The following is a 12,646-nucleotide window of genomic DNA, read 5'->3' on the forward strand; positions in this document are numbered from 1 at the left end:
CAGGATAATCATATTCATAAAATCATAACCTTTCCAATGACATTTCATAGGCTTTGTCTTGCACAAAACATATACTAGCTATGCTATAATCACATTATAACAATATTTCTATGAAGAATATGGGGTGTAGTGTTACACCCCTCACATATGTACAACACACAAAAATATTAATGATCAGAAAGCTTTTAGTTTTCAAAAGATACCTCCCAAGGCATATTTTGCACAAAGGTTGTTACAATACTGTGTAGGGTGTGAATACCCGGTGTCTAGTGTCACAGGTGACACAGTATATCTGCACCAACAGTGAGGAAAGGTAGGTGTGAGATGAGGACCCAGTCTGGTGGGGTGGTCAGAGGGTCAGCTGCAGAAGCACAGTGAGGAGAAGGACCCTGAAGATGATGGAAGAGGGATGGGCACTCTTGGAAGGGAAGTTCACCACTTTGAAAGTCACACCAGGCACATTCTCTTGGATCCAGTCATTGTGGGCATTTGGGCGGTTGTAGACCCCAGGGTAACCAGGGAGAATACTGTGTACCTTGTTCACTTTTCCTGTCAGTGTCCAGCTCACAATCCCAGCAAGGTACCAGGTCCCATCCTGTTTGAACACCAGGGGTCCCCCAGAATCACCCTAGAGACAGGGAAAGAAATGGGGCTTAATGAGGTGGGTCCAGTCTGCATTATCCTCAAGGGCAGTGGTGGGTTCTCCATCTTTTGATGGATTCACAATCCCACTGGCTGCCTTTCTGGGAGATGTTTTATCCACACACAAGTCTCGGGTTCCGGAAAAGAGGTAACTGGGTGCAGTTGTGGGCTGGGTTATACAGTAGGTCTAATTGAATGGGCTGATGGATTCTGATGACTTTATATTCTATAATGCATCCTCACGCCAATAGGTGCCTTGTCTAAATACCAGGGAATGAACTCAAGGCTCTACCCCTCCATCCAGGCCCACTGTTTAGTGGGTGACCCTGACCCACAACACCAAGCCAACAGGGATCATAGGCCAGGAAAAGCAAGGTCTGTAGGATCAGTCGGGGTCTGTGTAGCACGCAGCACAAAAGGGGCCCTGATCTTTGCTGGGGTCTGTGTATTGCCCAGTATAAAGAGAGGTGGGGTATCCCAGTCTCAGTCACAGAATCTCACGGGAGCCGTCCCTTTATAGTCTTCCATGTGTCCTGCACACATCATGTCCTCTTTGATGGAGTTGTCACCCGCAGGCTTTGGTAATGCTTCCTGGAAGCGATCGTTGCAGATCATGGTGTCTACAGTGAGCACCTCCAGCTCCTGCAGTGTCTCCACTAGGGAAGAACTCGCTGAAACGAAAGGCCTGAGGGCAGGGTGACTCCTGCGGCATGAGTGGAAGTCACATAAAAGGCTGTCACATTAAGGGTCTAGAAGAAGTTCCCAGCTCTAGAAGTTGAGTGGGGTCCAGTGGGTTAGGGTGGAGTGGTTAGAGTGGGGGGCTGGGAGCCAGGTCTCCTGAGTTCTCTCCTTGATTCTGGGGGAAGAATGGGATTAAATGGGTGAGGGAGGAGCAGTTGACAAGTTTAAAACGTGCTAAAGGCAACAACCCAGATTTTTAAAGGTATTTTATGCGTAGCTCACTCAGCTTTGCTGCCCCAAACTCATGTAGGAGCACTAATCACCTTGCAGACACTTGGGGTCAGATTGTTAAGGGCATACTGACATCTACTGAATAGCTTGTCTGCGCCTTTAAGTGCTCAAATCCCTTTGACACTCTGGCCTGTAGATACATGTGAAAATTCTGCCCTTTGTCAGCCCACCAATTTGCCCTGGTTTGGGTCAATGGGTTTAAATCTCTGAGTGGATGCTGCTGATTTCCAGGCCAGGTCTACATGCATGGTCCTGAGGATAGAACTAGGTGTGTGATTTGATGCTGCTTGGCGCCACCTGGCGGCCGACTCTGACACTGTTTTCTATTGATCTTGAGCCAGCGTCAGTAAATATCCAGGTGCCAACTAAGCCAAGAGGAGTGGTTTGAAACCCCTATTAGGGCATGCACTTTAGCTTCCCGTTCATTGTGCCAGGAATTAAATCCCCTATAATATAATTTAATTTTGAGGGACAATATTTTTATTAATTGTTAAGAACTTTTTTTGATTTTCATCAATTTACATTTTCACAGTTGTGCAAAATTATGGGTTTTAAGCTTTTTTTCATTTTTATTGATTTAACTCTTCACAGTTGTGGAAGATTATGTGGAGGTCAGGCAACAGTATTTACATGACAATAGAGGTTGAGATTCAAAAAAATCGAAGCTGTATCACCATTAAAATGCAAATCATCAATATCCTATGTAAAAAGAAATGCTGAGTAACTGTCCTTAAATCAAACTCAAACAGCATTTTTCTTCCTTTGCCTGTCAGTAAATTTTGATTATTACCAATGGAAATATTTTTGGTCAGTTTATGTATGTATGGTGAAATCAACACTGACTGTCAAAAAACAAATCATGTGTATAATGGTGCCTGTTTAACTGTGCAGCTGTATAACTCTATAACCATATTAATTGTAGCTGTGCAACCATACCTGTATAACTTTATAACTGTGTGACAGTACAGCTGTGGCTGTTTAACCATAAGAGCGGCCATACCGGGTCAGACCAATGTTCATCTAGCCCAGTATCCTGTCTTCTCACAGTGGCCAGTGCCACTCAGAAGGAATGAACAAGTGATCTATTCCTGTCACCCAGTCCCAGCTTCTGGGGTCGTGTCCCTGGCCATCTTGGCTAATAGCTACTGATGGATTTATCCTCTGTGAACTTACTTAATTCTTTCTGCAACACAGTTATAATTTTCACCTGCACAACATGTGCTGGCAAGGAGGTCCACGAGTTGACTGTGCGCTGTGTGAAGAACTACTTCATTTTGGTTTCTTTTAAACCTGCTGCCTATTAACTTAATTGGGTGATCCCTGGTTCTTGTGTCATGTGAAGGGGTAAATAGCATTTCCGTATACACTTTCTCCACAGACTTTGTGATGTGGAGTGCACCCCACGCTTGACCTGCAAGAGCTGGGGGTGGCCAGATGGGCCAAAACTACGAATTAGGTTGGAAGCCAGTGAGTTAGTTGATGAGGAACAGACTCACCTGGACATGAATAGGTGGGGGCAGCTCCTGGGAAGGGCAGTGACTCCCTGGAAAGCGTGGGGGAGACTCAGTGACCTGGCCATAGGGCAAAGCCATGGACTGGATGCTATAGACTGGAAGCAGTAGCACCGAAAGAGGTCACATAAGGTGAGATGATGAGGGCAGAGACCGCTGAGCAGGGAGAAGCTGAACGACTGAGCTAATTCCCAGAGAGACCAGCAGGAGGCACCACAAGCAGAGAAGGAACCACATCACAGATCTCCATCATAACTGTGCCATATACCTGTAATTGTGTAACTGTACAACCATAAAACTGTGGCTGTATAACCATATAGCTGTAATGGTGACTGTTTAACCATGTAACCCTGTAACACGCAGTCCATCTGCGTACATATGAGGCTGCAGTCATCTAGGTCGTAACTTTATTTTGGTGCTGGGACCTTTTCATACCCTTCCCCTGTCATAAACAGATAGCTAAGGGTTAATGTCTTTTTCACCTGAAGCACCTGACCAGAGGACCAATCAGGAAACCGGATTTTTTCAACTTTGGGTGGAGGGAATTTTGTGTCTGAGGTCTTTGTTTTCTGTCTGCCTGCTTTCTCTGAGCTTCGGAGAAGTAGTTTCTGCTTTCTAATCTTCTGTTTCTAAGTGTAAGGACAAAGAGATCAGATAGTAAGTTATATGGTTTCTTTTCTTTGGTATTTGCATGAATATAAGTGCGGGAGTGCTTTGATTTGTATTCTTTTTGAATAAGGCTGTTTATTCATATTTCTTTTAAGCAATTAACCCTGTATTTGTCACCTTAATACAGAGAGACCATTTGTATGTATTATTCTTTCTTTTTAAAACCTGTTAAAGTTTTCTTTACTGGGAAATTTCAGGGAAATTGAGTCTGTACTCACCAGGGAATTGGTGGGAGGAAGAAATCAGGGGGAGATCTGTGTGTGTTGGATTTGCTAGCCTGATTTTGCATTCCCTCTGGGTGAAGAGGAAAGTGCTTTTGTTTCCACTCTGTTTGGATTCACAGAGCTTGTGTCTGTGTATCTCTCCAGGGGCACCTGGAGGGGGGGAAGGGAAAAAGGATTATTTCCCTTTGTTGTGAGACTCAAAGGATTTGGGTCTTGGGGTCCCCAGGGAAGGTTTTTCAGGGGGACCAGAGTGCCCCAAAACACTCTAATTTTTTGGGTGGTGGCAGCAAGTATCAGGTCCAAGCTGGTAACTAAGCTTGGAGGTTTTCATGATAACCCCCATATTTTGGACGCTAAGGTCCAAATCTGGGACTAAGGTTTGACATCCCCACTTTTCAGAGGTACAAGTCTTACTCACTTTGTGGGGAAATGTTCCCCCAGCCCATCACCCAGCATGGCTTCCCATCAGGCACACGAACGGAAGCATCAAGGAGACACACAGGGCTGATGGAGGCCATGAATGCAATTGGATTCTCCAGCTCCACCAGGGTGATGTCGGCAAGGAAATGCTACTGTCGTAATTGGGATGGAGGATGATCCGCTTCACCGATGAGAACATCTGAGTGTGAGTCTGATTGAAAATCCGTTTTTCACCCAGCTGCACCCAATACGCTGAATTGACTACAGGGCTGAATGCAAGAAAATCTGATTAGGGAAAAGCCGCCCAGCAATGCATCTCAGGGACTGGTCACCTGGTGCTGAGATACAGCTGGCTCTGGGGTGGAGCGGCTGGGGAACAACCACACTGAAATGCTGCACAACAGGAAGACAATGGAGAAGGAGAGGGACTCATTCCAGAGCAGCTGCAGTCACTGTCTCTGCCCTGCCTGGGGTACTCACTGAGCAAAGCAATGAGCTGCTGACACCACCCAGCTCTCGGAGATGAGTGAACCGCTGCTGGTGTGATGTCCATTTTTCTGCACGCTGACCTGCCAGGGCCAGGCCCCAGCCCCGCCCTTGGCAGCTTGACCATTGAAGATGTGCCCTGAGATGCACGATTGCTTGCCACAGCCTGGGAAGAAAAGTGGAAACTACATTATCCCTGGGCAAGGGAGCTAAAGTGGGGAGAGTGAAATAATTATTAGCATGCCCTGAAGATAAGAGAGCAACTTGTTCCCCTCTTAAATCCAGGGAAACAACTCAGGAGTCCAAGATCCCAGCACACTCTCTCTCTAACCTACCAGACCCCAGTCCCTTTCCCAGAGCCAGGAGAGAACACAAGAGTCCTGATTCCCAGCCACATTCTGTTCCCACATCTCCAGGGCAGGCAACATTGGTGTTGTGCTGTGGGCAACTTATCTGTCTCCCACGAGCACTGTGACACTTTTCGGTGTGATCCACAGTGTCCCGGTTGCACCAATACTCCCTTCTCCCACTGTGAGGTAGCCCTTGCTGTGCCCACTGGGGGAAACTTTCCCAGCCACCAGTTGCTGGCATCCCAGGGGCTCTGTGAGCCCTGCTCTATCCCTCTGCAGGCAGCAATTTACGCACCCGACTCAGTTACATTCCAGTGCCCAGTCCCCCATCTTCTGTGCACCTGCAATGCGCAGCAATCCACTGCCTCTGTGGAAATAGCGCACACACACACACGCTTGCTGCTTTCCCCTCACAAACCTCTCATTAACCACTGGCACTTAAACATTGTGATAGAATATATCCCTGGATCCAATGTTGTAATAATCTCTGCACAGATTTTGCCCTGTGCGGTATCATTTGAAAATTCATAATTTGCTGGTCAGTATTGTCCTGGTAAAATGTATGTGACCACTTTGCATGCAAAGGTGTAAGATTCCCCTCTATGATGTTACTAAAACATGTTCCAAGTCGGGGGAGTGGCCAAATCAGCTCCTCAGAGACAAAGGGCAAGCGGATGCCTCATGCAGATGTAAGCAAGGCCAATGGGCCATTGCCTGGTAAGTGGTCATTCTTTGGCAGGAAAAAGGGACAGGTGAAAAATCTATATCTTAGCAAAGAAACAGCCTGGACTTGCCATCTACACACACTGCCGGTCGCCTTTCTCCCAGCTGGAATTGCATCTCAGAAGAGGGACAGGACTATAAAAAGAAGTGGCAGACACCCCCAGGTACCCCTCCTCTCCTTCCTCTTTCTATCCATTTAATCACTGCATGAGAAGGGACAATGGAAACAGCCATTAAAGACAGGAGGGGGTCCTAGCCAAAACAGTTTGGCCAGTAAGGCTGTTGAGAGCATGTGGTAAGAAAAACTTTTTCTTCAAATTTAACATGGTCTGCTAACTTACACATTAGTTGTGTTTTACCTTTATTTTTCTTGTAACTACTTCAGACTTTTATGCCTCTTTACTTATACTCACTTAAAATCTCTCTTTGTATGTAATAAACTTGTTTTTTTTGTTTTATCTAATCCAGGGTGTGTACACCCTGGTCTACACCGGGGGGTTGGGGGGCGGAAATCAATCTAAATTACACGACTTCAGCTGTGTGAATAACACAGCTGAAGTCGATGTACTTAGATCGACTCACTGTGGTGTCTTCACCACTATGAGTCAACTGCTGCCGCTCCCCCGTCAACTCTGCCTGCACCTCTTGCGGCGCAGAAGCACAGGAGTCAACGGGAGAGTGCTCGGGGGTCGATTTATCACGTCTACACTAGATGTGACAAATCAATCCCCGCTGGATCGATCACTGCCCAACAATCTGGCGAGTAGCGAAGACATACTCTAAGTTGAAATGTCTGCGTAACTCCATTTGGGGTAACAAGTTGTGTGTGTATGAGCTGGGATCCCCTTGTGTCTCCAGAAAGCCTCCAACTAAGGGTGCATGTGCCGGCACTCTCTCTGCTACGCTGCTCACAGTAACCCCTGGCTGGCAGTTAACCATCGTAGGCAGGTTTTTCAGTGGCTCAGCCCTCCGGCCAAGTCACTCACAGCCTGTGTGTGAAACAAACACAAAACAGACCCCTACCAGGATACAAGGTGTAATAGGGTCTATCACAGGACCCTCCACTGGTCTCTGACCCTCAGCCCTGCCTCTGGGCTCAGTTCTAGACCAATAGGGCCTAGCACAGGACCCTCACTGGTGTCAGCTTGCAGCCCTGTCCCAAGGGTGACTGTCTATAGTTCAGCCCCTTTCTGAAGGTTAAGAAGTCCCACAATTATTGACCCTCTTCCAGATCTAGAGCCCCCTCTCATATTTCAACACAACCCTAACCTCCAGGATAAACTTTGTTATAGCCCCAACGATAACCTTCACCCAATGATACTCTTAACCCCAACCCAACGATAACCTTCACCCAATGATACCCTTAACCCTAAGCCAATGATAACTTTCTCCCAACGCTACCCTTAACCCTAACCCAGCGATAACCTTTATCCAAGGATATCCTTAACCCTAACCCAACAATAACCTTCTCCCAATGATACCCTTAACCTTAACCCAACGATAACCTTCTCCTAACGATACCCTTAACCCTAACCCAACGATAACCTTCACCCACTGGTACCCTTACCCCAACCCAATGATAATCTTAATCCTAAAATAACCTTAACACTTGTCCCAATACGAATGATACCACCTTGTCCCCCTGCTCTAGCTCATGAGACCCTCCCTACTTCATTTGCACAGTCAGGACAGAACCCAGGAGTCCTGGCTCCAAACCAAATTCTCATTCCAAAGGACCTGGGCAGGTAAGGCTGGCATTTTGCCATGGGTGCCTTACCTGCCTGATTCTGACTTGCTGGAGCACCTATGGGGAAACAAAGAGAAAAGAAATATATTACTGGGTGCCTGTGGAGGAGGGAGGTTATACAGTCATTCCTGGTGTCTGACATGATGTGTCTGAGGGAATGGGTGCCAATAGCTTCACCCACTGTTCTGAGGCTCCACCCACTCTCCTAAAACAGCCCTGCTATCCACAGCAACAACTTAAAGTCTTAATTGTGTCGCTACTCAATTTACCATCTGTAGGTTCCAGAGTTAACAATCCCCATTGATCTGAATGCGGTGGCTCAGGAGTGAATGCAGAACTATGGGCTAGATGAGGAGGGATATCTATGAAGGGTGAAGTGGTTGGATGTTCTTGTTATTCACTAGCCCAATTCCTTTTCCCCAAGCCAGTATCTCTCTCCCGTCCCTGTCTCCCATCTCCATTCCATCCCGCACTCAACCTGCACCAGGTTTGTTGCCAGCAGTGCTGTGGCCAGGAGGGAGCAGAGATGCTCCATGATCCAGCCTCTCCTGGTCCTGTCTTGGCCAAACCCAGCTGACTCCATCGCTCCGACCAAAGCCCGGCTGGAGAATGAATGGGCCAGGGCGGGTTTTTATAGACAAGGCTCCTGCCTCCGCCCTCTCCAGATCTGGAGAGAACAGGTGTGACCCATCTCCTCATAAGCCACTCAAGGAAACAAGTGCTGCTAAATTCTGCACGCAAACAGTGCGCGACCGTTCTCACTCTGCTCTGCCTGGAATTGCTCCTGGAAAACCAACAAAAAAGTGCATTGGTCAAGGTTACGGTGGGGAGGCCCATTTTGCTTTTAACTTCCCTGTTTTGTTAGCAACTGACTGTGCCGACAACAGCTGGCAAAGGACAGTGCCCTGGCAGAGCTAAGGTTGTAATGGGGGTAAGCTTAGCATGGAGGAGTCAGGATTCCTTCCCCACTCTGAACTTTATTGTTCAGATGTGGGGGCCCACATGAAAGACCCCCTAATCTTATTTACCAGTTTAGGTTAACAGTAAGCTTCCACCACCAAGCGTGTTCCAAATCTTAGGGGAGAGCCACTTGGAACTCTGCCTTCCCCCAAATATTTCCCAAGTCCCTAACCCCACCTTTCCTGAGCAGATTTGAGACCCTCTTGGCTAGTGTCACAAGGTTGGCTAAATCTTCCCACAGCAGCCTGGGAATGGGATAATCATCATAGATTGAAAAAGTCCACATTCCTGGCCAGCCCTTGTACTGGACAGACAACTTGGCTGTAGGCAAGCTTAAAGAGTTTGACTTGAAGGGTCAAATCGTCACTTGGGCCTCTGGGTTGATGAATTTGGGGTACACTAGGGACTAGTGGATAGCTGACACCTGTGCTCCAAGGTCCCTCCACACGATAACCTTCTTCCTGCCCACACTCACAGTTTCCCTTTGCTCTGAGAGTGTCTGGGAGGCATCTGGGCCTGAGGACTTTGGTGTGACCCCAGTGCAATGAACTACAATCTGTTGGGGTTCTTGCAGCAGTTGACCTTCACATACTACCTTTCTCTTTGGATACAAAGGCAGAGGCAACCTGTGTGACAGGCAAGAGTCATCCAACAGTGAAAGAAGTGGTGGAGAGCATGAGGGGAAAGAGAGACAGAGCTCCTTCCAGCACAGGGCTGGCTGGAGACGTAGCCTTCGGAACTTCTAAACAACAGACCTGCCTGCTGTGGTTTGTCCCTACTGAGTTTGAGGGAAGCAGGGCTTTGTGTATGAGTCCTTTGTGAACAAACAGGATTGCCCCAAAGAATTGACCTGACTCATAGCATCAGCCTGTTCTGGCTGATGCTCTGAATGTTAGCGAAACTTGTGGGGCCAATGGAGCCACATTTCCTTTGTAACTTCTCCCCAGGCCATTGTAAACACCGAGAAGGGATCAACTTATCATCTCAAAGAGCCTCCTGCTTCTATTTTATCTGCCTTGGTGTGAACAATAGTAAATAACTATGCTGTTTTTTTTTCTTTTCAGTGATGTAGGGATGTGCCTGTGAATTACTACGTGAACACAGGCACGTTGGCACTGTCCCCATTCACTGCATTATCTTTCAGACAATTAGCCCTGTGATATCAACAGGGTACAGAATGCCTCTCCCAGAGATGGGGAGAGAACCCAGCAGTCCTGGCTCCCAGCCCTCCTGCTCTAACCCACCAGCCCCCACTCCCTTCCCAGAGCTGGAGGGAGGACCCAGGATTCCTGGCTTCCAACCCCCCCTGCTCTGACCACTAGATACCACTCCTTTCCCAGAGCTGGGAAGAGAACCCAGGGGTCCTGGCTCCAAGCCCCGGCTCCGAGCTCCCCCTGCTTTAACCACTAGTCCCCATTCCCCTTCCAGAGCCAGGGATAGATTGGATGCAGCATTCAAAAGTGACCCTGTTACAGGGACGAAGAGACAAACACCCGAACAGAGCAGGGCTGATCATTTAAATGTAAGGGATTTCACAGGCTCCGCAGAAAACTTTCCTCTGTCTATTTAGATTGCAAGTGCACAGTTGGGGTCTGTGCAGTGCCCAGCACAATGGGGAGACAATCTCGATTGGGGTTTGTGCACAAAGAGGGCCCTGAGGTGGCCCAGGGTTTGTGTAGCACCCAGCACGACAGGTTCCCTTATCTCAGTCAGTGTCTGTTCACCTTCTGTCACTATGTTCCCCCTTCTTGATCTCCCTTGGTCTCCATCATTTCTACTTTGATTAATAAAACATCTTTTTATAAGGAATCTCAAACCACCACTTTGATCATAAACCATTTACCTTATGTGCAGATAATGGCACACCCATGAAAACTGACCTAACCACTGCTCTGAAAAGAAAGGTCTGTTTCCATGAAAAAGTTCCACTTTTTCTCAAAAAATGAAAAGCAACATTTGGGGCATAAAACCGCAAACTTTGTGAGGTTTTTTTTTTAAAAAAAAAAAATCAAAATATGCCGCTCCCTGCAAACAGTTCCCATTTAAAAAGTAAGCAAAGGTGCTGAGAAAAATGGCAGAGGTCTTTTGTCAGTAAAAAATTTGACCTTTCATTGAAAATACAAAACCCAGAAGATGCAGCCCAAAAACCTGATTCTACTGTGGTCCCAGTGCAGGAATCACACTTTTTTTTTTAGGAAAAATTACTCTCAACGTTTTAATTTCTCAGTTCTATTTCAGAATCCTGGATCCACCTTGAAATCCCAATTTCCCATTAAAACCCAATTTCCCATCAAATTCCTAATTCTGAGGAGAAATTTCTCACCCAGCAGGCAAATGTTGTGAGCATCTGATTGGGTTACAATTCACTTGTGGCCTTCACCACCCCCATCAGATCAAAAAGTCAGGTGGTGCCCTGAGCTTTTCCAATCCTCTTACTAGTTGCTTCAGACAAGACAATTGAATGCGAATCTATTTTACTGATACTGTTCTGAATAGAAGCAGAATTGAGGAGGCTACAGTAATATTTCCCCTCTGATCTTCTCACTGGTGCTTTGCTATAGTTGTTATGTTTAACAGCAAACACACAGAGACATTGGATAAAGATGTAAATAGCCTGACTGAAAGGGTTGCAACATAACATGAATTTATTCTTTAGATTCCAGACCGATAACACACAAGAACCCCAACACACAGAGAGATAAAACAGGCTGCTCCCTTAAAAGATAGAGAGGCATCACTCAATGCACCTTACTCTAGGCTGGCTCTCTGCCGAACTGACTCTGATCACAGGCTTCTCTACAAGCCCATGAAACCCTTCAAGAATTTAAATGGATTGATCAGAATTTTAATAATGTTTTCAACACACTACAATAGCCATTCACACAGGGGGCTCTGCAAAGCCAAGGAAGTGCTTCTCATCGCCCCTCACAAGCTCCCAGTAGCCCCATCTGTGTTGGCACTAACTCTGGAGAAGCCAGCTAGCTCCAGAAATAATAACCATTAGGTTAATAGAGGCTCAAATGGCTCTGGGCTCATTCCACAAACCAAGGCACTGTTTTGGGGTGACCCCCTCTGAGGTCTGCTTCAGAAAACTCAAGGCCTACAGGCTGAGGCCTATATGATTTTAGCTTAGTCATACTAGGCCATACATATGCTTGACGTAAGTGAACAAAGAATGACCCTACAAGATTATGGGAAAAGATGTACCAATGGGTGACATTGCAAAAAATGACAAGTTACCCAGCAGTGACATTTTTCTAACACATGCCCTAACTGCAGGATGCACTATGTGCACAAATGCTAATGAGGTGTAGTCAGAATCACGTTATAAAAAGGGGGTGCCCAGATTAGGAAAATTGATCTCCTTGTGGGAAACTCCAGCAGGAACCATCCCTCTACTGAAAGTCGATCTGTAAGAGACCCATCAGACCCCAACACTATTGTTAAAGATGTGAGTAACTATATTTGTAACTTGTGCATAGGTCTGTAGAACATAGAACAGTGCAGGGCACTGTAGGCTCCCATAACTGTGTGTAAGTCCAACTATCATTTTGGAAGCTGTCCAAACGGGTGGAGTGAATGGAGTATGGAGACATTCTGGGAAGTTGCAAGGAATGTGTGGGAGCAGTTTGGGGAGGGCACGGAAAGCAGTTCTGTATTGACTGCAGTAGGAAGGTGGGTGTGAGCATGCATGTGCTCTGTCTGCAGCATGATTAGAGACTTGAACCTTTCTGTTTGCTCCTCCATCACTTTTATCACCTGGTCCTGACCCTTTACAATGCGCTTCTCACTCTCTTTTCTATCCTGCCTTTCTATCTTAAACTTTTCATTCAAGGTGTCTCTCCACTCCCTGTGTTTTCTTTCCTCAGACTCTGAGGATTAGGGCACCTCTTGGAACATATCCTCCTTGCTTCACCTTGGTCACTTCCTTATCTGGTAGAA

The 12,646-nt window shown here is 46.8% G+C and overlaps 1 protein-coding gene across 1 annotated transcript; it reads right to left on the bottom strand.

Moving 5' to 3' along the window:
• Positions 1–331: 331 nt before the first annotated feature.
• LOC115641124 (serine protease 27-like) lies at positions 332–4,637 on the bottom strand. Its single transcript, XM_030544223.1, is given in 4 exon segments — positions 332–628; positions 1,144–1,313; positions 4,437–4,589; positions 4,592–4,637. Coding segments are annotated over 4 exon segments (648 nt in total). The 3' UTR covers positions 332–349.
• Positions 4,638–12,646: the final 8,009 nt, after the last annotated feature.

This window comes from Gopherus evgoodei, unplaced genomic scaffold (genome assembly GCF_007399415.2).
Source record: "Gopherus evgoodei ecotype Sinaloan lineage unplaced genomic scaffold, rGopEvg1_v1.p scaffold_33_arrow_ctg1, whole genome shotgun sequence".
In the NCBI taxonomy this organism is placed as follows: domain Eukaryota; kingdom Metazoa; phylum Chordata; order Testudines; family Testudinidae; genus Gopherus; species Gopherus evgoodei.